The 27,257-nt window shown below is 46.9% G+C and overlaps 1 protein-coding gene across 2 annotated transcripts; it reads left to right on the forward strand.

The window, feature by feature from the left end:
- Nucleotides 1-9: 9 nt before the first annotated feature.
- RHOA (ras homolog family member A) lies at nucleotides 10-25,299 on the forward strand. 2 transcript variants are annotated; one of them, XM_082768383.1, is made up of 5 exons: nucleotides 10-166; nucleotides 16,987-17,144; nucleotides 19,889-20,009; nucleotides 22,933-23,063; nucleotides 24,048-25,299. In XM_082768383.1, the coding sequence occupies exons 2-5, from the start codon at nucleotides 16,989-16,991 to the stop codon at nucleotides 24,219-24,221; spliced, it is 582 nt and encodes a 193-aa protein (XP_082624509.1). In that variant the 5' UTR covers nucleotides 10-166; nucleotides 16,987-16,988; the 3' UTR covers nucleotides 24,222-25,299. The 2 variants fall into 2 exon arrangements, with proteins under 2 accessions (XP_082624509.1, XP_082624510.1); XM_082768384.1 differs by lacking the exon at nucleotides 10-166 and adding an exon at nucleotides 1,013-1,113.
- Nucleotides 25,300-27,257: the final 1,958 nt, after the last annotated feature.

Raw genomic sequence — 27,257 nt, forward strand, 5'->3', positions numbered from 1 at the left:
GGCCGGGCCGGGCGGGGCCGAGCGAGGAGCGCAGCGCCGCGCCGCGTCGCGCCGGGCCGGGGAGCGCGCACGCCCCCGCCCCGCCCGTTTCCGTTCGCCGCCGCTCTGAGCTCAGGGCCTGTGGAGCAGGAAGCGGCGGGAGCCCGGACCCAGGGGAAGGCCGCAGGTACCGGCACGGAGCTCAGGGCCGCGCGGGGGGGGCGGGGAGGGATGGAGGGAGGGCTGGGGGGCCGCTCCCGGTGGGTTTTCCCGGTTGGTTTTCTCCCCGTTGGTTCTTCCATTCGGCTCCCGGGTGGGGCCCGGCCGGGAGCTCCGCGAGGCTGGTGGCGGGTGGGGGGGGGGAACCGGCCCACACACCCCCCCCCCCCCCCCCTTTTCTCCTCCCTCTTTCTCCTCCTCCGCCCCGTCCCGGCCGCGTTTCCCGGGGGAGCGCCGCCAAGTTCCCGGGGTCGGTAACGGGGCCGTTCCGGGCGGCGGGGGAGGGGAGAGGAGAGGAGAGGAAGGCAGGGCTGGAAGGGGGGGGGGAGGGAGGGAGCGGCGCCGGGAGCAGCTTCCCCCGGAGGGCAGCCCACGGGGCTCGGCCGCCCTTTATGGAGGAGAGCGGGGGGCTCCTTCCGCGGGGACGTTGCCGGTTTTTGGGGGGGGGGGGAACGGGGGAGCCGCGGGGCCGGGGCGCGCCGCGAGCGGGGCGTGGGGCGGCGGAGCGGCAGCCGCCGGCGGTGACGTCACCGAGCGCGGGAGGAGCCGGGGGGGGGGGGGGGGGCGGTGAGGGGAGGGAGGGGGGGGGGGGAGGGGAGCGCGGGCGGCGGCCGCTCGGCAACGGCCGGGCCGCGGGGGCCTCGCCTCAGCGCGGAGCCGGGCCCCGGCCGCCCCCAAAGGGGACGGGTTCAGGCCGAGGAGCGAGCGGGGGGTGCTGAATAACGATCCGCGCCGGGCCCTGCTCGTCTTTTTTTTTGTTGTTGTTGTTCCGCTGGGGGAGTTTTTTTTGTTTTTTGTTTTTTTTTTTTTTAAGAGTGGGAGCCCTGCCCCGAGCTGCCTGTGAGGCACGCCCGCTGTAAACCCTCGCCCTGACCGGGTTCGGCCAGGTGGCTGGCGTCGTGTGGTGCTAGAAAGGTGGTTTTTTTTTATTATTATTATTATTATTGCTATTATTTTTTCTTAGGGAACGAGTCCCGCAGACGTAACCGGCGGCCGCGGAGCCCTCGCGGCTCGCCAGGCGCGCGCCCTGGCTGGGTGCCACAGGGCCCGAGCGCCACAGGCAGGCGCTGCCCCGAGCCAGGAATCGACAGCAAAAACATCCTAAAACGAGCTTAATTGCCACCAGGATGTAGGGCTGGAGATGGCTCTTCAGATAAGCAAATTCCGAGTAGAAACAGTTTGATTTGTGTTTGGGGGGGGTTAGGAATTAGCAGCATCTTCCCTCACTTTTTCGTGGTAGCTCTTGTTTTCACTGCTTTTTACTTACATCTTATCTTGATCCTCTTGTTGTTTTTTTTTTTTTTACTTTTCAACATACTTACATTGCCCCAAGTGCCGTTGGCTCTTCTTTGCACAGCTTGCGTGGTCTGCTCAGCTCTCTGAGCTCCTGCCTCGACCACCACACTCTCACCAGGCCGTCGTACCTCCTTGGTCCTGTCTCTGTGTAGTATCTGCAGTATTTCAGTCCCTGCTGCTGTGATGTTGTCGAGGTTCTTCCCAAGTCTCCCTTCAGACCTAACACCTTACATTTTACGCTAATGCCTGGACTGGTTTGTGTGTTGTTATGTGTCCACTTAAACTGCTGTATGTCGCTCTGTTCTCTCAGGACTTGCCTTCAAGTTTAACTAATGTGGAGGAAAAGTTAAACCGGTGAGCTCGAGGAAGTTCCCGTGTCAGGAAAGGCTAGTCAGCGTGCCCTTCTAATGCTAAGTTGTTCCGTGCGGTGAGTCTGTGCTGCTACAGAGGTAATATTGGTAAAAACTCGTACCAGAGAGCATTGCTGTGCGAAGTAAACGCACATAATGACAGCTTGACTTAGGTTCCAGGGATGTGGCTATGCAAATGCACACGCCTTAATGCGGAATGGAAATCCTCGGGTGGTGGCGTGGCTGCCCTCCTGCAGCGCTGAGCACGGTGCAGAGCGCCAGGTAGCCAAACACAGTCAGCTGTGTATTCCCTCTGTGATTGTCTCAAGAAGTCCGAGTATCCCAGAACTGCTTCCAGTCGCTGATTAAGTTACTGTTGCTTTGCTGTGTACACCACTGCCAGGTGTCCAGGTACCTTCTGACCTTGATCTCTGTTCTCACCTCATTCTGAGCTGTGGGTGAAAGATGCCAAAAGCGTGAGTGGAGTTGGTAGAGGAGCCCTGATCCGTCCATCCTCTCTTCTCTCCTTTTCCTAGCCACGTTTTCACTTGAAAAGGGTATTTGAGAGAGTGAAATAACTAAAATATCCATAAAGCAACTTTTGATTAAGGTGTTTGCTGTCCACTCTTGCATGCACACTACTAGTAGCCAGTCCTTCCTAAGCAGATCTCCTAATTAAACCAGTCGGAGCAGGGTTTGCTCTCATCCTCTGACCAGCCTTCATGAAGAAGGAGTGGATGGTGTCACCGGTGTACCTGATGCCTCTAATAAAATTGGGCTGTGCACCGACAACAAATGTGAGGCCTGTCTTCCCTCAAACTCCACTGGCTGGTTTTTGATTGATTTTTTTTTGTTGTTTTTAATCAGAAACCGCAAATTCAGCCTCCTTGCTCAGTAAACTAGCAGTGCTTTGTGGCCAGAAGTCTCTTACCTGACCGTGTACTGGCTGGTGGAACTGTCACGGTGTGGAGCAGGTCCTCGCGTGGGTCTGTGCAGCCAGAGGGATTCCTCCTCAGCTTTTAAGGAAGGTTGCCTTTGTGTGTGTCAGTGGTTTGGAAGAGCCAGCAGCTCTCCCAAGTACCAGTTATCTCTGTTTGCATTCTTTGCTAACGTTTCATTTTTCTTAAATTTTACACGTGAAGGCTCTTTGTTCTTCACCTTCCATCTGCACTGTTGAAGTTGTGTGCGATGAGAAGGCTGGCGTGGGGTAGGATCTCAACAGCTTGGTACTGACAAAGGGAATCGGTTCATTTTTTGAACTTCAGTCCAAAAGCTGTTGGAAAGGCTGGCTTCCATGTAAACCACAGCAGAACTAGGCTTCTGCACTTGAAATTGAAAATGTTGCTGGGAAGATTTTAAATTACAGTGTGGAATGTCAACAGATGAGAATGCAGTTTGGGAGAAAGAAACTGTTCAAAAAAAGAATATGGCCCTCAGAAAGTTCAAGTTCTGAAGTTGACCCAGAAGGTAAATAAGAACATGAACTGTCACGTTCAAGTCAAATGAGAAATACAGGAAACTTCCAGTACCATCAAACTGCTACCAAAATTAAATGATAAATTGTTTTCCAAGCACGTAATACGGTTGCTGGAGTCTAGAGGGTCAGTAGATGATGATGAAGTGAAAGAAATATTTGACGATGAAGCCATCAGAAGAAAGTTACATGATTTATGTGCAGTCCTGTTTACTGTGGAGGAGTCCAAAGAGGTTCCTCTGCCAGAAATTCTCTTTATGGGGAGAAGGACTCACTGGAAGATCAGTCAGCAAAGAGTATTTCAGGAAAATGCTAAGTGTAGTTACAAAAGGCCAAGAGCAGATGGTGCTTGCCCAAGGGGTTCCGAAGGAACTTGGGGATGAAACGTCTGTGTTGGTAATTACGCTGTCTGACTTCTCACTTCATACCTTGAAGCCAGAGAAATAGGAGATGGCCTACATGGTATCAGTTCTTAAAAATAGTTCAGCAGGATATCATAGAGTTCAAGGCCTATTTTTAAAATTAAAAAAAAAAAAGTAAAGAGTTGGGCTAACAACTTAAAAGTGGATAAAATCAGTGCTGCCTTTGCAAAGGAAGTGGTGCTGCTTAAGCCTCCCAAAGTTTTGGAAGGACTTTGTAAGCACAGAGAAGGGAAGCGTGGGGCAAGAGAAGAACAGGGGACTATGGAGTTATGCCTGTTTTGGTCAGCGTGCTCTCAAACAGTCTGGTGAGATCTGAAGGTGAGGCGGGTGTTGGGTAGTAAGTGGAGGAAAGACAAAAGCTGACTCGGAAGAACTGCGTGTAGTCCTGATGCCGAAGTAAAGGTAGTAAAACGTCAAATGAAATTCATTCCAGACACATGCAAAGCCAGGAAAAAAAATCGTGATTTCATGGGGGGAGAGTTAATTATTCCCATTTAGGAGGAAGAGGTTATCATAATTCTTTGGAAATGCTGCAGGTTGAATATTCAGCAGTGATCAGATGAGTGCATGTGAGGAGCCCTGGGGAGAGGAGTAAAGAAGAAAGCAGGAAAGCACCACGGCTCTCGGGTCACAGCCCACAGATACCCTGATTACTGCGGAGGAAAATGGACTTGGGGATTCGGTACAACAGGAAAAGCAAAGAAGAGGCTGACGAGGATGATCAGGGATAATGCATGGATTCCATACAGGGGATGCTTAAGGAGATTTGAACTCCTCAGCTTGGCAAAGATGTGCCTGAGTGCGTTCTGGTCTAGATCAAAACCCACGGTGCCTCTTGCAGGCTGCACAGAGACCACAGAACTCAGCACTACAAAGCGCTCTGCGTGGCGATGATTTATGTGACTTCAAAATCCAACAGATGAAATCACAGAAGAAAACGCTATCAAATGGGCTGCCGAGCACAAAGATTAACAAGCTGGCTAAGAATACCCAAGCTGGAAACTGGGAAAATAACCTCAGGGAGGTGTCAGTGCATTTGTTTGTTCTTCTCCTCCCTCGGTCATCTCAGAGGCAGGTGGGTGCTGGCAGGAGGAGGAGGGCGTTTGGCCTGAACCACTGCAGTCTCAGCAGTCATCTCATGGTAGGAGCAGAGGAAGAGGAAGAAGACAGGTGAGAGCATCCTCTGTGAGTGCAAAGAGGTGGTTTCCTTGCATGTTTGTGCTTCTGCCATGGTGCAGGGCAGTGGCAGGTGCCTGAAGGCAGCGATCTGACCCGAGCAGGACCTGCTGGGCTGCTTTCAGGCCATCCTGCTCCGTGCTGGACACAAGGGAGGTATCCGGACAGGGGGGACACCAAGAAAAAAAGCTGGCACAAATGCAAAGCGTTTTGCAGATCGCACACATGACTGGAAATCCACGGGCCTGCTATAATTACCTCAATATTAAGCCCTAATCTCATTTTGTGCAAAGTAATCTTGGAACTTGCTATTGCATAAGAGAAGTGCTCTCGTAAGTCGTCGTGCCTGCAGATAACGAAGAACGAGTCAGTGGGGGCAAAGTAACAAGAATATTAGACGAGAGTTGGAAGGACAGCGATGGAGGCACAGATCCTGAAGGAAAAGTTTGCTTTCTGCCCCAGCAGTCTCTGCTTTATCTCCTGCCTCGGCTGTGGGAGGAAGGGTGTCGTGTCATCGACTCGTTGTGGCAGAGGCAAAACGATGGAGTTAGCTTTCTTCCCTGGGTTCTGAAGTGGTGTCAATCCCATAACCCTATAGAAAAAAAGAGGAGAGCTTTGCAGGCAGACAAGAGCAGAGCAAACAGGTCCAGAAGGACCTCGCTGAGTTTGGTGCTTGGAAAACAGGGTGCGCAGGGCCAGGGGAGAGCTCTGCTTGCAGGTATTGCACTTCTAGCTTTTAACATTTTTGGCTTAAGCAGGCTAAAAAATATGTTTAGGGAAATTCCTTTTGTGATGTTTTTCCCCAGTCACGTGCTGAAAGAGAAATAAATATCCTGGCTTGGAAAGGAAATGGAAGCATCTTGTTTTGTTTGCATGTAAAAAGCAATGCAGGACAGCCATACTGCTGGGACAGGAGAAGTGTGGAAACCGAAAGTAAGAAACAAAAAACAAGCTCAAAGACCCGGAAAATGCCTGGCTGGGGGGAAGTTGGAACTCAAGGAGAAACCTGTGACTAAGAAATTACGGATCTGAAAAGTTACAGATCTCAAAAGTGTGTTAGAAATAGCAAAGTACTGCTGGGTGTCTGCTGTCCTTCGCTTTGAAGCTGGCTCACCCGGCGCTCCCTCCTGCACCTCCTGGAGACTGAAGACCTGGGCCCTGGCTGTCCTCACCCTCACTTATCTCCGAGAAACACCTGCGAGTCGTTCTCTTCCTCATTGCGAGCCTCTTCCAGATTGTCCCTTGTGCAGTTCTGGCTCCTTTGTTCACGTGGAAGCTGTTCAGTGCTGTAACTGCCGGTGCTGCCGTGCTCCAAAGCGCTCCCGGTTCTGGGCAGCCGTGGTGTGGGGCCCATCAGACCTGCACACGGGCAGGAGGTGCCCTCCTGGGTTCACATGTTGGCTTGGTGATTGCTGCTTTGTTCACTCTTTCCTATTTCTGGATACTGGCTTTTTATTTATTTTTAATTTTTAACTCTTCAGAGTGTTGGGCTTGTATTTTAAAGGAATTACCTATGTACCCAGAATAACAGTCATCAGCTCAGAGTCCCACAAATCCTATAGGAAATAGGAACGGGTTTTGCAGTGTTCCAGTTCCATCCAGCATTTTATTGCTCAGGCAGAGTCTTTTAAGGTCCTGCAATTCATCACTGTAAGCCCTTGTCTTTATTACCTGAGCATCTTGGCGTTGTCAGTAAATGTTGTCTTACTCTTTTTCCTGCTTTTTCAGGTCATTTAGGAACATTGAGCTGTACGGGTGCCGCTGAATGCGGTGCGAGAGGTGCTTTTCTTTGTCCTGGCCTTCACCGATCAATACACAGGGAAATTCCCTGTAGCCAGGTGTCTTTGTAATCTCTGTAAATAAAAAAGTTTGAACATCACTGCACACTGAAACTGGCTGGAGTTGGTGAGCTCTGCCTCTGTTTTGTATACACCTCAAATCTGAAGCTTTGGCCTGAGAACAGTGTGATTTACTTAGATGTTTTTTTCCAGAAAACTCTTTAAGTGCTGCAGCAGTGGAAGGAGCTTGGGAGAATGCTAGTATGTAATAATAATGAGAAGTAGGACAGCCTTAATGATTATAATCCCATCAGACTAAGACATCAATCCCAAGTACAATGATGGAATAAGTAACAAAGCGTTCAGGAAAGAATTAAGGCAATGTCACTCAGCCTAGGCTGGGGGCAAAAGAAACAATTAGTGTTAATTGCTTCGGCTTGGTTCTTAAGTGTCCATCTCAGCCTTCTGGTTAGCACTTGACAGTAATTGCGCATCACTTTCAGGAAGAAACGAAACGGCTACAAAATCAATGTGCTTCATGTGAAATGTGGCAGCTTTCAAATGAAGTGAAGCTGTGTCTAGTGAGCTCGTGGGCTGGATTTCTCGTGGCGCTCCTTGCAAGGTTGGTTGCTGCTGGCCAAGGCATGGGGGGGTTAAAATTACCTCTGCTGCGAGGCTCTGTTCTGGAGGGCCTGCTGCATGAGTTGCAGAAGGGGTGGGTTAGGTTAAGCTGTTGGCTCTCCTCCTGCTTAGGAGCTAGGGGACAGTGAAAGAAACTGATAGGGGACAGCTTTGACTTGGAAGGAAGTGGCTTTACACACAATGTGTAATTAAGCTGCGGGAACTCCCTCCGACAGGATGTTGTGAGCACTGAAAGTTTACACAGGTTCAAAGGCAGTCTGGACGAGCTGATGGAAGAGAAATCAGTTGGAGGTTACCGAGCCCACGGGAACTGCGTCTGGCCCAGGAAGCTCCTGAGCTGAAAACGTCTGGAGTCTGGGGAGCCTGTGTGAGGAAGCTTCTTGTTCCTTCTCCCCCTCTGCTTTTCTGTAGACATCCACTGCTAATCTATTGTCCTCGCTGGGCAGACAAGGCCCAAGCTAATGTGCTCAATTCCGTGCGCAAAACCCTGTAGTAAAGGGTGGCCCGCGAGCCCCAGGTGTGGGAAATGTGGGTTTTGCTGTGGGCTGGTGCTGGAACTGCTTGCAGGATGCAGTGCTGGAGCACAGAGGGGCACACAGCTCGTGGCTCGGGCATCTTAGTGAAGGGTGTGTGTGTGTGATGGTGCTGAGGCTTTGCTCCTGTAAAGCACCAGCAGGGGGGTGGGCTGCTCAGGGAAGGAGAGCAAAGCAAAAAAAAAATGTTTTGCTCTTTCCTGTGGCGGCCAGAAATCAAGAAAACTTACCAGAATCAAAAGCAATTTTCTCATCTAGGAGTCAGATGAGCTGCATGTTGTCACACAAGATTTATACCAAAGAGGAAAGAAAGGGCAAAGACTGCCATTTGATCTGATGAATCCAGCTTTGAGACTTCACGTGATACCTCAGGTTAGGCGTACCGTGGCCGTGTGGTACACAGCCCTGAGCTAGTAGTGGCTGCCGGTCTGGATTTCCACAAAAACTTTGTACGGGCAGCTTGGTGCTGGGCGAGTCACCTCCTGTCCCGTCACGGCTGCCATAAAGGCAGCATAAACAATTTGCCCGGTGCTCAATGTTGTGTGCCCGTGCCTATCAAATTCTAGTTCTGAACTTCTGGAAAGCTCTTCATTACTCTGCATAAAGCACACTGGTCATTAAGGGTTCCCTGGGGCTGGCACGAAACCAGTACATTTAAGACCTCCTGCAGCTGAGCTGACCCTGCTCCCAGTTCTGGTGCCGTGGTGCGAGGAGGCGCGAGCTGGTGCTGTGCAGTTAGCTGAGAGCTGCTGAGGTTTCCTAGCTGGGCTGGTAGCACGGCTGTATGGCTCGCAGGGTAAAGCTGGCTGTGGAAGTATCTAGCTGTGTTTGCAAAGCACTTCTCCCAAACTAGTAAAACTTACCAGGCTTGAGCGTGGTTAATACCCAGCCTGAATAAGCTGCTAGCAGAAAGCCGAGCGCTCTGCACAGCCTGTCCAAGGGCCCGTGCCCAGTATTTTCACCCTGTTGGGTGCCACGCTGACCTGTCTCACTCTTTCAGTTGTACTTCATTCATACGAGAGAAAATTTCTCTTCCACCATGGATTATGTGTAACGTGCAGTGTCAGTAGCCTGCCTTGTGCTTTGCCAGCTTTGGGACTTTTTTGAGTGTTAAATTTGAAATGTAACCCTCAGAAAAACCCTAAGAACACCACCAGTAGATAAATTTTCTTTCCAACTGTTCCCATGTAGCACAGTAGTTAGCAATAGGTGTCTTTTGCAGTGCTGTCAAACAAAGCACTTTGTTCTGGGTGCTCTAAAGAATATGGTTGTTTCCCAAAAGCCTTGTCAGTAATACAGGAAATAGTGTGGTTTATTTTATGAATATCGATGTTCATGGGCAAATTAGCACAGAATTAAGCACACTTCAATGACAGAAGCTGTGCTGCCTGTCACTACAGCAGCAGCTGCATTCATGGATTCAGTGATTGTATTCCAGTGTCACGGAACTGCAGAGCTGCTGGTACCCCAGCAAGCCTTCCTTTCAAGTTATATGTGGTATCAAACGAGTGTCATGGATTTAAGCATAGAGTTTTCTGATTTTTGCTTTCAGTGTAGTAGAGATGAGTTCTGTTCTGAATGCCTTTGGATATAAAGGCAGGAAATAAGTGGTCGCTGGCAGCATGTTTTGGTGTACGTATTTCTTTGGGATCTCTTAGGAAGCCTGCAGCAGAAGCAGGGGTTGGATCTATGTCCTCTCTGTGATTGAACTTTTTTTTTTTTTTTTTTTTTTTTCCGTACTCTTAATGCAGTCCTAAGGCCATTTGCTACCCATTTTGCAACTTCTGGAAGAGGTGAATTGAGGTCACTGTTTCCTTTGCTTCGCGGCTGTCGCCAGTTAAACGCATGGCCCGTCCTGGCTGGGTTACGGGAAAACATGGCACAGGGAGTACACGGCCTTGTGTCTGCCCAGAGGACCTGATTTAAGTCAGCACCAGCAGCATTTCAGTAGTAACCTCCACCGTGTTTCTAACACGTGTTTATAAGTGCTTTCATTGATGAAAAACCTAGCGGGGAAGAACACTGCAAAACATGTAGTCGCTGGTGTCTTGCACTGGGACTTGGAAGGAGGAGGGAGGTGAGATGCTTGCCTTCTGCTGGCAGCTAAAAGGACAGGGATTTGTGGATCCTGGCTTCTGCTACAGGAGGGTGAATCTGGTTGCCATCCTCATCCTGGCCTTTTTCCCTTCTTCCTCCTCGTTCTCTGACCATGCTCTTCATACCGTTTCCCCCAGCCAGATGCTCCGTGTTCTCATCTTTAACTGTCTGTGTACAGCTGCCCTACTGCAGACCTCTTTGCTTTTGGCCTGACCTCCTTTCTGTTCGTGGCTGCTCTGAGACTCAGATCGTCCTCGGTTTCGGTGCCAGACATTGCTAAATGGCCAGAAGAAAACTGGGAAAAGCTTGCTCATCCACGTCCTCTTCCTCTCTGGAGTCCTTGCAGAAACTCCTTCCTCCCTCCCCTGGTATTTGAGCAGAAGTGAGTGTATTGTAAAGGTAAATCCACGCCTCTGGCCCAGAGGCAGTCCTCCCCTGGGAGAGGCAGAGGGCAGGGCTTGGCTGCGCGGGGTGGGGAAGCCTGTGTAGGGTCAGACCCCAGTCCCTCAGCCTTGGGCCTGTTCCTCCTGGCCCAGGTCAGTGCTGACTGAATGAAGGCAGTGGGAAGAGTTTGGGCCTGTAATTTTCTTGGTAGTGAACTTGCAAAAGCACTTAAAAATAAAATAAAATAAAAAAAAAATTAAGTGCAGCAAAAAAGCTGGTTACAAGATTTGAAGGCCCACACTTTCCAACACCTTGGTTTTGAGGACTGCAGCAAGATTAGGTATAAAAGGATTTAAAGGGTGTTTGCCCTCCTGGCATCAGAAACATAGTGAGAGATGCTGTTGAGCTGCTTCTGCTGGGCTCTTGGTAACGTAAGCAGTAGCAGAGCAGCTTCTTGACAAAGCTGCACACCTGTATCACACGTGGGCAATATAGAGTTGGCAGCAGTTGATCGATCATTGGAATTGTCCAGTGGGGACACCTACACAGTGGTGAAGGGCTGTTTCTTGCACCCTGTTACTTTCTGCGAGGTTGAGAGCCAGAGCTAGAGAGGTGAACCTGGCGTGTTTGGTACCAGCTTGTCCATCTGCAGAGTGGCAGCAGCACGGCCCTCACACAGCCTCTGTGGCCTTGGGGTCTGCAGGAGAGGTGGCTCTGGAAGCGTTGTCCCTTGGAGAAATAACTTGCATGCTGGAGAAAAAGGCAAATTCCACTGCAGTAAGCAATAATGCTTTGGGGGGGAGCACGTTTAAAACCTGGGGAAAATTGCCTTTCCCCGTTTCTCACCCTTCTGGAGCGCTCCCTGGGTCCCGCTAACAAGCGGGGCTTTATGCAGCGCGCCTCTCCCCGAGCGGGGCTGCGCTTAGAAATAGCCTCATGCAACAAGGGCATTAGTGTGGCAGCTCTCACCAAACAGCAGCTCCTTGTGTTGTAACCTCCTGTGATGTTAGGGGCATTGAGCAAACCGTCTGAAGCTCTCGTAATACCTGGGGAAGGCACTGGCTTGGGTTGGAGGAAATGTCAGCGTTGCATCTCTTCCATGCAAATGAGTCACTCGTGTCCTCTTGTGAGAGTTTCCACTCTGAGGCTAGCGGACCAGCTGGTTTTAAGAACCCTCTAAACGCAAGGCTGGGAGGACTGCTTCATTTACCAGGTGGAAAAATGGCAGCTCTGGTGTCTTGCTACAGCAGATAGCACGGATGCCCCTAGAAGATGACTGCGGCTGTTGTGTTGCACTACTTGGGGTTGAATATTTCTCACTGATTGCCCTGTGAGCACCTCCAGCGATGTCGCTCCTGCAGCTTTCTGGATTTACTGCTCTCTCCCTGCTCTATGCATTCTGTAAAAGGATGAACTTGTAATACTTGTGCTCAGTTATAGTGAGATTCTGGTGGCTTGGGCTTGCTCTTTGTGTGGCGTCCTCTTCTGAACTTCAGACACAGCTTTGTACCTCTGTGTGTAAGTGTGTGCTGGTCACGGGCTGTGCTGCAGCACAAATCAACTTGTACATAACTTGAGTACATCTTAAAACATGTTAGGCTAGAAAAATACCTGGTGATTTCTGTCAAACCATAGTGCTGGTTCAAACTGGTGTGTTCTCAGGCTTCAGAATACTTGACTACAAAAACTAGAGGATGGCAAAGTGGAGCAGAAAGACCCAGCTGCAGTGAAGGCTGTTAGCGTTGTCCTTGTGGTACGTACCACTGAGGTGTAGCTGCACTGTAAGCAATCAGGTTTTTTCTCAGTTATACTCTAAGGATGTTCTGAGTGTTTGCCAGAGTTGTCAGTCCCTTCTAGCTACCCACTGAATAGTAATGTATTTATTTTAACTTAAAATAATAAACTCAAAGAAGCTATTCTTCCAAATTAAGGAGTTATTGTTGTGAATATGCTAATACAAATAAAGGAGTGATGAAGTAGAAAATAGCTGCCTTAATTTTCCATGAGCTGTGGTATACTGTTGTCACGGCCAGCTATCTACTAACATTGGGTAGCAAAACTGTTTTTTTCTGGACGTGCAGCATCCCTAGAACAACTGTCAGACACACAGAGACTTTCAGTAATACAGACAAGGTGATGAATCTCTTATCAGAAGAAAATTGGTGCAGGCTCAACACCAGTGTTCCTTCCACCTTTGAGCATCCGTATGTTGAATAAAAATGAGGTAGTTCTGAAGTGAGCAGCTCTGGCAGCAGCAGTTCAACCCCCCCAGTAGAGCAGAAACTTCAAGTACCGCAAAGCTGTAATGCTGGGCAGAAACAAGTGCTTGTGATGTTTGGTGACTTCCTTCCGAGGCAGCTGCTGGTGGCTGTTGGGCGATCAGATGTGACATCCTGGGGCGTGTGTAGCGACCCAGCGTTCCTGGGTTGGTTCTGAAAATGTGTTGAGGTCTGTACACAAACTCACCTCAGGCTGTGTGTGGGCAGGAGCGCTAGAGATAATGCCGGGAGCAGACTGAGCAAACCAGGGACAACTCCGAGGGCTTTGGAGGCAAGGATATCCATGGGGATCTCTACATCCCTTGATTTAATTTTGTACAATGCTTTTGTTCCCAGGACGTTATGCTGAGGAAATTCTTCTGCTGTAAGGCTCTGCAAGGTGAAGCTAAAGTAACAAAGATGAGGACACAGTAGGCCACCAAGATACAATAAGGTGCTTGGGGCTCCTTCTGAGGAAGCTGGTGATGAGGGGGTTGTAATTACCCAAATATCCAATGGATTAAATGAGTGAGACTGCTCAGTGAGTGTGAGGTATGCTGCTGGCAGTCAAAAGATACTTCTAAGAAGCTGCAAATTTCAAAGTGGCTTTTGTTTGCTTTGGTTTTGTATTGTGTGTTTTGTTTTTGTTTTTTACTGATTGCAGTTTTCTTGTAGGCTCTTAGGCATATGTATGTGAAGAAAAAAAACAGAAGGCCAAAATACAAAGTGAGATTCAAATGACAAGGAACATTTAGAAAAAAATCTGGAGTGATGTAATTATTCAGAGGAAGTTAAGTGCTCATGTGATACCCCACAGGAAAAGAAGGCTGTCCACAAGCCAAGAAGGTCAGGCCCTAGGTGCTAGTGCAGGTAATGCCAGTGAGAAGGGGGCAGGACCCCAGCCACGAGTACAGAAGGGAGAAGCAGAAATTGCTGAAGAGGAGCAAGTTATCCTGTCCTGCCACCCATCAACTTTGGCTTCGTTGTGGTTTCTTCCATGGCCCAGATGCTTTTCTGGGGGTCGTGATGATGACACTTGCACCTCAGAAAGTCTGCAATTCAGCTGGGACTAGAACTTGGAGATGGAATAAGCCATTAATCAGGAAGGATAAATAAAAGCATGACATTAGACTATTGAGCTGTGACTGCAGGGTGACTTACTGCCTAGCAGTGCTGATGGAAGACCACCAAAGTAATCCCCTTGTCCTATCATTGGGTGTCACCGAGCAGAGCCTGGCTCCATCCTCCTGACACCTTTACAGATCTATAAATGTTCGTAAGGTCACCGCTCAGTCTCCTCTTCTCCAAGCTAGAGACCCAGCTCCCTCTCTCCCCTCACAAAGGCCGTGCCCATGTCAAGTAGGATAAACAGTAATGGGCTTATATTACAGAGCGCAGGCTGAGGATAGGCATTAGGGAAGTTTTCTCGTAGTGGATGTGGTGGAGCAGATTGTTTCAGAGGGTTTGTAGGGCTCAGCCTTCCAGTTTTGAAGGACATATTGCACAGCTGACAGCAGATAGGACTTCTAAGTAGTCAGCTGTGACTTGGTAGAGAGAACAGATGATCTCCAGTTCAGTAAAATCAAATGCTACCAATGCTAGAAAGTATTCAAAACCACTTAAAACCACTGAAAGATATATATTTTTTTGAAGTGTGGATCATTTTAAACCTTCCACAGATGTGAAAGATAACCCTAAGCCTCTAAGGTAAATGTGTGTACATCTGTATTCACAAGGTGAATTAAGCTCATTTTAGAGATAAATTAGGATTACTTGAGCAGTTGTGGCTGATGAAGCTGTGCTTTAGAAGTCCTCGAGCCCTTGCTGCTTGATGGCAGAAATGGTCCTGGCCTGCACACAGAGAAATACAGATCTCTGTAACAACCACTGCTTCTTAGCCACGTGGTACTAAAGGTGGCTTTTAGGTGGTTGGTTCTGCCTTCTCACTGCCTTAATTTCTTAAGGCAAGAGAAGAGGTGGAAAGGAGAAAACATTTTGGCTGTGCTCTTCTCTCCTGTGCTTCCTCAAGCCCTTCTCCCTCGCCAGCAGCACTGAGTGCCCTCAGAGCTTCGTACTGGGATTGTCGTGGCAGAAGTTAACTCTGTGGTGGTGGTCGATTTTACGATGACTTTGCTTTTTGCTCCATTGTCATGAAGCTTCAGCAAAGCTTTTGACACGGTTTCCCATAGGATCCTACTGGACAAGATGTCCAGCACACAGCTAAACAAAAACACCACGCGATGGGTGAGCAATTGGCAAAGGGTTGTGGTAAATGGGGCCACATCTGGCAGGCGGATGGTCACTAGCGGGGTCCCCCAAGGCTCCGTTTTAGGGCCAGTCCTCTGCAGTGTTTTTATAAATGGTTTGAGGGTGGAAAGGCCTTGCAGAGAGATCTGGACGGATTGGAGATCTGGGCGATCACCAACCACATGAAGTTTAAGAAAGGCACGTGCTGGGTCCTGCACGTGGGACGGGGCAACCCTGGCTGCACGTACAGACTGGGCGATGAGACGCTGGAGAGCAGCCTAGAAGAGAGGGATCTGGGGGTTGTGGCTGACAGCAAGCTGAATGTGAGCCAGCAGTGTGCCCTGGCAGCCAGGAGGGCCAACCGTGTCCTGGGGTGCACCAAGCACGGCATTGCCACTCGGTCGAGGGAGGTGATTGTCCCGCTCTGCTCTGCGCTGGGCGGCCTCACCTCGAGCACTGTGTGCAGTTCTGGGCACCACAGTATAAAAAGGACGTGAAACTGTTGGAGAGTGTGCAGACAGAAAAAAAAAAAAAAAAAAAAAGAGCAAGTAGGTGTATAGTGCTATGAAGTACTCTCTCAGCCTCAAAATACTTTCTACTGTGGGGATTGTCTAAGCCAGGTGTGGTCTCTGCGTTCGGTAACCTGTAAGGGACATTTCTCCCACATACCTGCCTGGTCACCTTTAGATCTGCGTAAATTTCTTAAGTCCACAGCATCTTGCTGGAGTTCCTCTGGTGACTCAACTGCTGCCTTCCAGGGGGCTTGAACCCTTTTTTTACCGTCTTTGTGTCCTCCTGCATTTATGGAAAGTGGGGATGAACAGTGAATCCTCTCCGTGCTGCTTGGGCCACCTGTGACTTTGTAGGTGATGGTCACCAAATCCAGTGCCATCATTTTCGGTCTCACCCTGACTCTAGCTTTTGTTTGAACCTTTTCTAGTTTTCAGGACTGAAGACCAACGTTGCTCTGTTTCTTTCCTGGCAGTTCCTGCCATTTCACCGAGCAATAGAATAGTTTGGGTTGGAAGGGACCTTTAAGGACCATCTAATTCCAGCCCCCTGCCACGGGCAGGGACCCCTCCTGCCAGCCCGGGCTACCCAAAGCCCCTTCCAGCCTGGCCTCGGGCACTGCCAGTGATGGGGCAGCCCCAACTAAATTTCATGTAGTTCTTGTGAGTGCTACCAGAGTGATGTTTCCTAGAACTTGATACTTGACCCAAGATCTTGCCTATGCAACGTCACAGGCAGCTCAGAGCCCCTTGTTTTGTACTCAAAGTTGGGACAATTCTTTGTGTGCATCGTTAGAAGCGTCTTTATGGTGAAATGCCCGGAGCAGTGTTGGATCATTTACAAACTTTGTCAGCTCACTGATCGCACTGCCTTCTGTGTCACCAACCCCAGCGTGGTCTGGTCCTGCTGCCGAGAGCTGCAAGGAGCTGCTGGCATGTCCCCCCCACATCTCCCCCGTGTCCCCCGTTAGCCACCGCAGCCCTTGCTGGTGGCTGGCTCCAGCGACCCAGTAACGGCGATGCCCAGCACAGCGGGTTGAGGACTGAGCTGTGCACTTCCAAAAGGCTTTGCAGCGCCGTGGTTGTAATTTGAGGAACAAGCTGGTTACCTTGAGGTCCTCCCGCGAGTGCTCTGACGTGGCAGCAGAGAGCTCCCCAGTCCAAGTGACTCACAGAAAGCTGCTGGCACTTTACGGTTAGGACAGCTCAGCCCGATGAGAAAATGTTACTGCCCTTGAGCTGAAGCGTCTCTCACTGGATCATCCAGAAGACACTTTTCAGAATGTGTTCGTGGGCAGTATTGCTCGCTCGCTCACTTTCAGTGGAGGTTCCCATCTTAAAATGACAGAATAGGCAGAGAAATGCTGAAACATACGGATCTCCCTCCCTTCTACTGCTTTTAAGCCGAGTGTCTTACCGGTGTGTTGACACATCCTGGAGAATATTTTTCTTAAAAGGACAGGAATTTGAACTCATATGATTCCAGATGTGTTCCTCTCTACTGGGCAGATAAATGCAATTTAAAAGCTCTTATTGATTAGAAACATAATGATTGTTAGTTATTAGCATCTCAGTTAAAAGCTGCAATGGAAGAATTAATAAGTTGTTGTCTTGTTTTTCAGCCATGGCAGCCATTCGAAAAAAGCTGGTTATAGTGGGTGATGGTGCCTGTGGAAAGACCTGTCTGCTGATTGTATTTAGCAAAGACCAGTTCCCTGAAGTGTATGTTCCCACCGTCTTTGAAAATTATGTAGCAGATATCGAAGTGGATGGAAAACAGGTACGTGTGCTCTCTTGTAATAATCAAAACGAACTTGCATTTATTCAGAACAGCGTGGAGATCGCCACACTTCTTTAATAAGTGGTCAGTATTCATGCTTAGTACTCAAGATGTAAATTTATTTTTAAATACTTAGCATGTTGCTGTGGAAAAAAAATACTGACCTGCCTAGAACCTGCACATATCCAATGTCTGTTTAAAGACATATTTCTAACCTTTTACAATTTGAGACTCTAAAAACCAGACAGTTCTACCAAGGAAAATGTTGCAGTATATGGGAGTGGATGTTCCAAAGATGTGCCTACATGCTGAGGACACTGGGCCTTTGGAATTGGTAGCAGAGTCCCTGTTTTGATTGGGACCTGGTATCGTGATGACAAAAACAAGTCCTTGGAGTAAGTTGTTCTTCATTCCTGCTTCTGGCAACACGTGGAAGCCTCTTTGGAACAGCTGACTGGCACGCTTCAAAGGGATTTCCTTTCTGTAGTTGTACATCTTCATCATCTGTTCTACTTGTCTGAAGGAATGCAGTTCTTAGCAGCCAGGCGTACTGAGCATGCAGCTCACTGAGCTTCATTTTCAGCTCGTTCTTTTGTAAATGAAATGTTATCACATCTCATTTTAAATATTTTGAAAATTGTTTTTTAATCTATGTGACCTCTGAGTCCTTCTGTTTGCCAAGCAAACAAATGTGCCAAATCCCTGATCCAAGAATCAGCCGTCTGAAAGCCAAATAGCTTGTCTTTGCGTTTGCCTCACACAAGGGGAGTGTGTGATGTGTAAAACTGTCGCTTTCAAGGGTACTCTGGAAGCATGTGAAGCAGAAACTTTGTACCTTGAAAGCCCAACTATTTTCAAAACCACTTAGGCAGGCATGGCATTAGTCTTGTTTTGTTACCGTGCAGCTCACCTCCGTGCCATGGGTCCTCATGTCGAGCATGTGGCAGGTCGTGGTGCTGGTGCTGCTGAGCTTCCTCGTCTCACCCTTACGTGTTTTTTTTGCTGTAGGTTCAGGCACAGTCAGAAAATCTTTCAGTCAGTTCTAGTTCAGATGCACTGACAGATTCATGTGCTCATTTTCGATTCTGATTTGAGCAAAAACTTTTTGAGCCAATTTTGTGCTTTATTTTAAAATTGATTTCCTACTGTCACTGTCTGATTAATTGTGTCATTACAGTTTATGCTATCCAAGTCTGAAAAGAGCTTTTCTCTCTCATGATATGAACAGGTTAGAAAAAAAAAAATCCTTTTAAGCTAACATAAGAACATGTTTTCCTGCAGAATTACAATTTCTACAGTTTCTTGGACTCTGAGGACTATTGTTTAAAATATGTATGATATCCGTTTCTATCTCTTATCACCTAGTTAAATTGCCTCATTCCCTTCTGCCTGAATCTCTGCATCTCTAAATGGTTTGAACAGAGAGCCATGCCCTGTCGGCTCCATGCAGCCAGTACCTAGATAAAAATTGCATGAGCTGCTTCAGCAGTGCATTTTCTGTTGTGGAAATGTCAGCTGAATTTTTCATAACTAGATGACATATTTTATCACTTTGAAAACTTGATTACAGAAGTTTGTAAGAGAGTACTGCTTAGGACTGCCCTGTTGGAGAGTAGCTTGCCTGCTGTTGTCTTAGAAAAGCACCACCAGAAACATTCACAAGTCACGTGAAGACTCGTAGTGGTGCTGCAGGATGTTTCTTTGAACGGTGCAAAGGGGCTGATACAATTGTTGTGTGAGGGAACCCGCAGCAGACGTAGCAAATGTTCATACTTCGTACAGAGACAAAATTCAGATTGGCAGATGTGAATGTGGAGATTACTCTAAGGAGTAATTCTTTGATATTTCAGTCAGAAATTTTCGTATAAGTATGCAAATAAGGCTTTGTATCTTCAAAATACAACCAGACATTTGCATTGCCCGTTCATTCCCATTTGAGTTCCAGTTCTGTGCGTCTGCCTTTGTCTGAGCTGCTGTGGACTTTTTTCTGGAGTTTTTCTAACATAAGAGCTTAAACAAGAATGAACCCACTCTGTTACAGACAGATCAGAGAATCTCAAGCAAGAGTAAATGTCCTTGTTTAAATGTTGGCTCTATCTTCTAAACCTTAAACAATCTCGTTGGGGTGTTCTCCTCTAGTTCTGCCACAAGTATAATTATTGAGAACGTTAGCCAACTTCAGTTCTTAGTAACGAGAAACATTACATAGAAATCACTTTTATTTTGAAGCAAATTATATGTTTAAATTTCTGCTGTGATGGAGTTTTAATGAATTTATGCACAAATAAGTATTACCTTGACATTTCTTAATCACTACAGGTTCCAGCTGTAAACCAATTGAAAACATGAATAATCCTAAATAACGTATGCTTAGTCCTCTCTCATTGAAAACTGCTATTTCTGGAATGCTTCTCAAGCAGATTCTCAGCCCTTTGCAGCTGATTCCCTTTAATTCCTCTGGCTTGGTGTTCTGTTGGTAGCTTTTACGTTTGTTCAGAGAACTGACAGTTGGCATGAATATTTAAAAAAAAAAAAAATGTAAAAAAAAGGCTACAATAAGTTGATTTTTGGAGCTACAGAATGGAAAGTGTTTCATAGTTCTCTTGTCAAAGCATTTTGTCTTATGTTCCCCTCCTTTTGACTGGTGTTGACTGAAATACTTTATCCGCTTTGCTTGGTTTACTAGGTTATGAATCAAACCTTCCCTGACGAACTGGCTAACTGCCTTTGTCTGTCTTCTGCAGGTTGAGTTGGCTTTGTGGGATACAGCAGGACAAGAAGACTACGATCGACTTAGACCACTTTCTTATCCAGATACCGATGTTATACTTATGTGTTTTTCAATTGATAGTCCTGATAGTTTAGGTAAGTATCTCAATAATTGAATGAGAACTGCTGCTCTGTCGCTGTGTTGCCCTGGGAAATCATTCCGTAAAATATATTTTCACATGCTGTATTGATTGAGAACATCACTAACTTTGAAATTCATACTGGTTTTCAGAAATTAAGGTCTTAAAGGAACCTGTATTCTTCAACAACACTGAGTGGCATTTTGATTATTTTTTTCATATTTCTCCTTGAAAATTGCAGGTTCTTAAACACTCAAGATCACACTATATCCAGGAAGATGGAGTAACGTTGTACATAAATGAGGAAGCTTGTGTTTTCATTCCTTCCCCATCTTTTTTTCATCTATATTAAAAAGAGAGATTGGTTTCAAATGCTGCAAATTACCAGGTTCCAAATATACTAGATTCTCTTTCTTGGCTTGGTGAGGAAGAAACGTGGGCTAGAATCATCCTGGAGAGGGGTTGGCACTTAAGGGAGTGGCTGCCTCACTGGTGGAAATGATCACAGAGGCTGAAGGTTTACACTCTAGTCTGCTTTCCCGTGGCTGGCATCTGCTTGTGATGGAGAAACGAGCTGCTTGATATAAGATTTCTGAGCTCCAGAAACACATTTCGGACCTCTGTTTGTTTATTAGGTGGGCACTTCTGTGTGGAGTCTAAGACTGAAATGCTCACTGATCGGTTTATAAAACTGACACGTGGGAATCTCTGTGTTTGAGCTTAAAAAGATATTTTTGAAGAGGGTAAGGAGAAGGAAGTAGAGATGCTCCTATTTCTAAGGTTCAAAAAAAAAAAAAAAAAAAAAAAACTCTGGAACTTTGATTTCTGTCCCATTAAAATGGTAATTACTCCATCCAGTGTAGTCTCCTAACCACGTGCTTTGTGGTAGCACTTAAGTGAATTTCTGTAAAAATTCACTCACCAGTGGGATTTGTTCGTTGGTGTCTGTTTGTGAGGTATCTTGCTAGGATGCAGATAATGGTAACATTGATCTTCAGAGAAAGACTGACTATAGATGTGCTTTCAAACCTGAAAGTGACTGACTTTCACTTGTTTGTCACTAGTCAAAATTATGCCCATCCATTGGGTGAGGAGGCAGTTTCAAACCAGTAAAACTGAGAAACCTGTCTGCTTTGTGTACTAATGAAAGGTGGCAAATTATTTCAAACGGCGCTCATAAATGGCATACAGATTCTCTCCCAAATGCATTAAACCATTGAATCCTTCAGAGTTTTCTACTCTCAGGGCAATCCTGATCACTGCAAGCTGTCCTTAGAGGTGCATCTTTCCTACACTCCTGATCTATCTTACGGATAAACCCTTCCTCCCAGAGTTGTCTTGGGAAGAAGCAAGAATGAGACAGAAAGGAGGCGTGAAACAGTGCAGTTAATGGAAGGATTAGTCCTGAACATCCTCAGTGTATTATGGCTGAAAAATACTGTTCCTGACACAATTTACAGAAGGCTTGAGTACATAAGCAAACAAAATACTTCTTAAGATGTCCCAGTGGCATTACAGGCTGACTGGGGTAATGCCTGATGGCTGTTCAGTCGGATTTCTTGCCTTGCCTCTGAAAGGTAGCAGCCACTGAACAGGTAGGTGTGAAAGACTGCCTTTTTAGGAAAATCAGTGCCAGCTTGACATCTGGAAAGTCCCGAATGCTCTCTTCATCGCTTCCACCTGATTTTGTGTTTAAAGACATCTTTCATGGTCTTGGTCTCTCTCTAAAAACAATTCGAGGCTGGGTTGACAATGGAGCTGTGGTTGTGCTTGGCGTGGCTGTTCAGGCCCGGGTTTGGTCCGTGTTCACTCCCATTGCATGTGCTACCCACGGCAGCTGGAGAGCTGCCTGCCTGCCCTGAGAACAGGCTGGCTTGCTCAGCTCCACCGAGTGCTTTCACTGAGCCAAGTCTGATCTCAGCTACTCTTCCTTTCCTGTCCTCCCTGCTCACCAGTAGCAGAGTGCCTGTGCTCTGGGAGCAGTGAACTGCCAGGCAGCGCTTCAGTTGTGGAACACCTAGAGGTGAGCACTCCAGGCACACAACTGCTTGCTGTTTTGGCTGAAGTGCAAGAACTAGCTTCAAAATGCTTGTCTAAGTTGTTCTTTTGGGCAAGAAAATGATGCCGTAATAGTTTAGTGTCTTAAAAAGCTGAGTGGAATTTCATGAAGTTAAAAAGGGGTTGTGTAACCTGCAGGTATATATCCACTGCTGAATCTCAGGTGTCTGAGAGCTTCTGAAAGCAAAGCCTGATGTTTTGGACTGCTCAACGCTTCCTGCTATTATAGAATTTGTCAAAATTTTCCTTTGCAGATCACCCTCCAGTCTTCCATTTGCAGGTCTGTTAAAATAAAAGTCTTGAAATTGTAGGAGACAAAAGTTGCTTGCACGTGAGCACAAATTCATTTGCTGCAGATAAAGGGAAATGGTAAATCTACAAATGACCTGCACACAGTCTTTGTGTCTGTGCATCTATAATTAGTCTGTAGAGTGATGTTTCTGGTACAGTGAATGGGAGAGTTTGGAGTGATGGTTTGATCTCGCTTTTTGAAAGGAAGAATTGCTGTAAAAAATTATGCTTCGGGGTTGTGTCCATCTTTAGCTTCTGGAGATAAAATAAAATGTTTCTCTTGAAGCACAATATTCCATAACTACTAACTTCAGAATTCTACATTATGTTCTTTGCTAACCCTTGTCAAGTAGTTACTGAGAGACAGAGAAACCAAAAGGTTAGGTATCCTTCAGCCTTAAAATGACCATAGACAGGCTTGGCTTTCTGGTGATACTAGAACAAGTCTATTTGCACCCTACATTAAGAATAGAAAACTGTATCGCTGTGTTTTAGTATGTTAAAATCAATCAACAGATAGAAGCTTTAAAGGAAAACTAGCCCCAGAACTGGGTTTTAATTACAGTCACTCTTGTATTCATTTTTTTCAGAAAACATCCCAGAAAAGTGGACCCCAGAGGTGAAGCATTTCTGCCCCAACGTGCCTATCATCTTGGTAGGAAACAAGAAGGACCTGAGGAATGACGAGCACACAAGACGAGAGCTGGCCAAAATGAAGCAGGCAGGTTCCTTTCTGAGTGTCTTAACCATAAATGAAGTGTGTGTCATTTGTACCCTGAACAGTAAATGGGCATCTGCAGCTTGCTGCCAGCTTCCTATGGGCTGCATAACGAACACTTACTCGTGACAGGGACCAGAAAGTATTCATTACCTTGAACTGAGTGCTTGTTTTTCACATTGGTGATTTAAAAATAATAATAATTCTTTTTTCATTCCAAGCAATGAAAACTGCCTTCTTAGGAGCTGTTGGGTTACTAACAGGCAGCTGCTCCATGCTGGAGAGCTGGATTTGTGAGGTAGAAGTGACTTGATGCAGAGAGTCAGTACATCAAATGCACGCGTGCTTCAGTTAATCTTTATTTTGTATGATCAGGTTGTATAAGGAAACAGTTTAATTGGTACCTGTTTTGAAGGAATTACTCACAGGTGCTGTAGCTCACTCCTGAGCGTGTCACTTGGTTTTATTTTCAGATAGTGTCTGAAGCTTCCAGGTTGGGTGTAGGCCTGCAGGTACTCTGCTCAATCCTGGAATTTTTGCTCCTGTTGCAACATACTTCTTTTTAGACAGACTGAGGCATCAATTTTAGGGTTTGTTCATAGGCTTTTGTTACAATTATGGCAAAAAGATGCTTAAATGTTTAGTTTTAAATAAGCAGACTTGTGCTCTTTAAACTCAGAGGCATTAGAAAATCCATCATGTCCTCAAGCACTGGTGTGATGTGCTAGTGTGCACGCAGTCTGTAATCCAGGCTGAGAATTCTATGCAGCATCTTGAGAGTACAAGCAAATAGTATTTTAAATCTGCCTTTATTATTTTTAAAGTATCAGTCTCAGAGGGGTGACTAGCTATTAATTGACCAACTAATTGTCTGTATTTAATCTAGAAATATCTTTGTGCTTGTTGGGAAGCTGGGTGGGAAAGAAGAGATCGGGGATGTTTGGTGTGGCTTTGGACTTTTCACCGATTGCTTCTGTGTTGTTGCAGGAGCCTGTCAAACCTGAAGAAGGAAGAGATATGGCAAACCGCATTGGTGCATTTGGGTATATGGAGTGTTCGGCAAAGACCAAAGACGGTGTGAGGGAGGTTTTTGAAATGGCCACTAGAGCTGCTTTGCAAGCCCGGCGTGGCAAGAAAAAGTCTGGGTGCCTTCTCTTATAAAGTGTGGCCAGAGGAAGATGGCCAAAGCAGCACCCTGCACTTGAGTAATTTTGAAGTGCTGTTTATTAATCTTAGTGTATGATTACTGGCCTTTTTCATTATCTATAATTTACTTAAGAGATTTAAAAATCGAGTCATCTTGCTACCAGTATTTAGAAGCCAACCATGATTTTTATAACAATCTGCATCAAATTCATCTGTGCACCCAAGGTTAACCTCAACATTCCTCTAACCAACCTTTTCTGCACTCACAGGATATGTCAGGCGCTAACTGAAGACAATTCTCTATCTTCTGTCTTCTCTCTAGAAAGAGAAAAAGCTGTCAACACAGAGGATTGGTCTGTAACTACTTTATAACTAACGTCCTATTCTAATTGAGTACAACAATTACATGGCTGTATGTGGAATCAAGTGTAGCTTCAGTGCTATCACATTTAGGAAGATCTGATTTTCATGGCTCAGTGATTTAAAACATTAGTTTAAAAATGTGATCACTCTGAAATGACCAAGTCCCATTCAGCTAAGGACAAGTGAGGGTTCTGTGGTTTCATGTTAGTTACCTTTTAGTTACTGTGTAATTAGTGCCAGTTTAAATGTATGTTACCAAAAATAAATCTATTTACCCCAGCTTAGATGTAGTATTTTTTGTATAATTGGATTTCCTAATACTGTTACTTGTAACCTCTGCATTAAGGTGTTCTGGGTTTTTTAAGAAACTGTATTTGAAAAAATAAAGTAAGATGGAAAGCAGCTGATCCTCTTCCCCTGTTCATTTGTAAGAGTCTGACCCATTTGAGTGGTCTGCATACCCAGGAGGAGTTTTTTCCGTGACATGCCATAGAGAAAAGACAGCCTGCTCACACTCAAAGCTTCTGAACTGTTCAGTTGCCTTAAGTTCATTGCTGGACCCAGTTTCAAAACTAAAAAAATGAAACTTTTTGTGTAAGTTTGGTTACCATGTAGTGATCAGACTCCTAACCTGTGAACTTCTTGCTGTTCTGCAGCCAACTAAACTCTTTCTGTATTTTCATTTTTCCAACAACTAATAGAATAAAGGCAGTTTTCTAAGCTCCCTGTATCCTGGTGTCTGTATTCCTCACTGTGTTTTTGGCCCAGTGTCTGACAACTTGAACCAGAAATACCATTTTTGATGCGGCTGTGATAGGATTCACTGAGCAGCTGCAAGTGCTTTGATATTTTTTTTCTTGGTAAGTGATGCCTGTGTGCTGCCTTCAGTGGTTCCAAGCACAGCAGAGACCAGAGGTGCAATCCCTCACCCTGCCTGGCCCCTTTGGTGCGTGGCAAAGCTTCCCCGGGAGTCTCTAGACAAATACTCCCTGGAAGCTTCTTGAGCTGTTCAAGCCAGGTGAAAGTGTACAGCAGTTGAGCTGAATTTGGTCTTGAGCACAGGAATAGGCTAGCGGGGGGGGAGAGAGGGGCGTGTAGGAACAAGGGACACAAAGGCAAGTGTTGCTGTAGAGGCAGGCGATGGTATGCTGAGTGCTGATCTCATTGTCAGAGCCCAAGTGCTGTGCTGTGGCAGGCGTGTGCTGTGTAACCGGCCCCTTCTGCCAGCGGTGCCTCTATGGGGACTGCTGGGGGAAGGCGGGGGGGAAGCCCTGATAACACTATTTTGGACAATTCCTGATTTGTTTTCCTGCAGCAAAAAAGTGGACCTAACCCGAGGCCTTGGGAGTGCCCTGTGTCTGCAGCCCCCGTCCCTCTGCAGGCACGGACACCCCAGCGGTGGCACCCGCCCCACCCTTCCCCTCTTCCTCCCGGGTGCCCCTTCCTGGAGCAGCTGAACAGAGCAGGAAGTCCCCAGCTGCTGGGCCGCCTGCGGGGATTTCATTCGCTGCTGCTAAGCTTACTCATTCCTATGCAGTTCCTTTTTTGGGGGTGTTTCTTTTTATTTTTTTTATTGTTGTTGTAATTGTTTATTTGTTTTTCTTGACTTTAAAAACAGAACAAAAATGTGTTTTTTTTCCAATCTCACAGAGTCGTTGGGTCGCAGCACACAATGGTCACAGTTACGAAGCAGCTCTTTAGCCACAGGGGTTTTGAGTAAGATCTGCGTGCCCTTCAGCTCATGAGTTATGCATCTGCTGATGCGCTTCCACCCAGAAGTGATTAACTTGTTATCCTGATCTTAATCTAAGCTCCCGCCTCCAGAACTGTCCCCTCGTCTCGCTTCTGTCTTGTCTGCCAGCTGCTCTTCGGTTTCCAGGCCTTGTCTGCCTTTCTCCGAGGTCAGATGTGTTGGTCAGTCACGGCCTGAACTTCTCGCTCCTTTCCTTGTTCCCTGGCCCACTGGCATTGGAGCAGAAACGTGCTCGCGGCTGCAGGGTGTGAATTTATCAGCCCTCAACCTTCCTGCTTTTGAGGGCTGCCATCCTGGCCTTTGGATTCAAATCCGATCTGTCACCTCTGTCAGCTGCCTTTGCTCCAGTGAAATGAGGACATGGATGGGCAAAACAGAATTAGGGATGGGAAGCTTGCTGCTCCGAGCCAGGCCAGGAGGTCTGAAAGGGGCAAAAGCTGAGAGTGAGGTGCCAGCCCCTGCCGAGCGAGGAGTTCCTGGCGCAGGGGGAGAGTCCCATGCCAAGAGCGAGGCGAAGGCCTTGTGGGAGGCAGGAAGGTGTTTCATGGCCTACGTGATTACTCACCGTTGTTGCTGTTAAACAGCACTAATCTGCTTTCTGACTGATAGGAGAGTTATAACTTGTCAGACATCTCAAGAGGAGTCCCTGGAGCCCATCCTGTCCCCAGAGAACTCCTGTCGCTTCTCTGGATCCAAGTTAAGCTGGCTCCACAGCATGTGCCTAGGCACAGGACATAGCTCAGGGCCAAAAAGGAAGTTGAACTTACTTGGTTAGTTTCCTTAAAGATTGCCCACGAAGGAATGGAAAGCCCTTTAGAAAAGCAGGGCCCCAGAAATAAACTCCCTACTCCAGAAGAAATCCCCAAGTCCAGACTAAGGAGTGATGGTGCCGGTCTGAGCAAGCAACAAAACCCGAAGAGAAATTCCTCTTCTAC

The sequence above is a fragment of the Aythya marila genome (genome assembly GCF_965140915.1).
Source record: "Aythya marila genome assembly, chromosome: 10".
In the NCBI taxonomy this organism is placed as follows: domain Eukaryota; kingdom Metazoa; phylum Chordata; class Aves; order Anseriformes; family Anatidae; genus Aythya; species Aythya marila.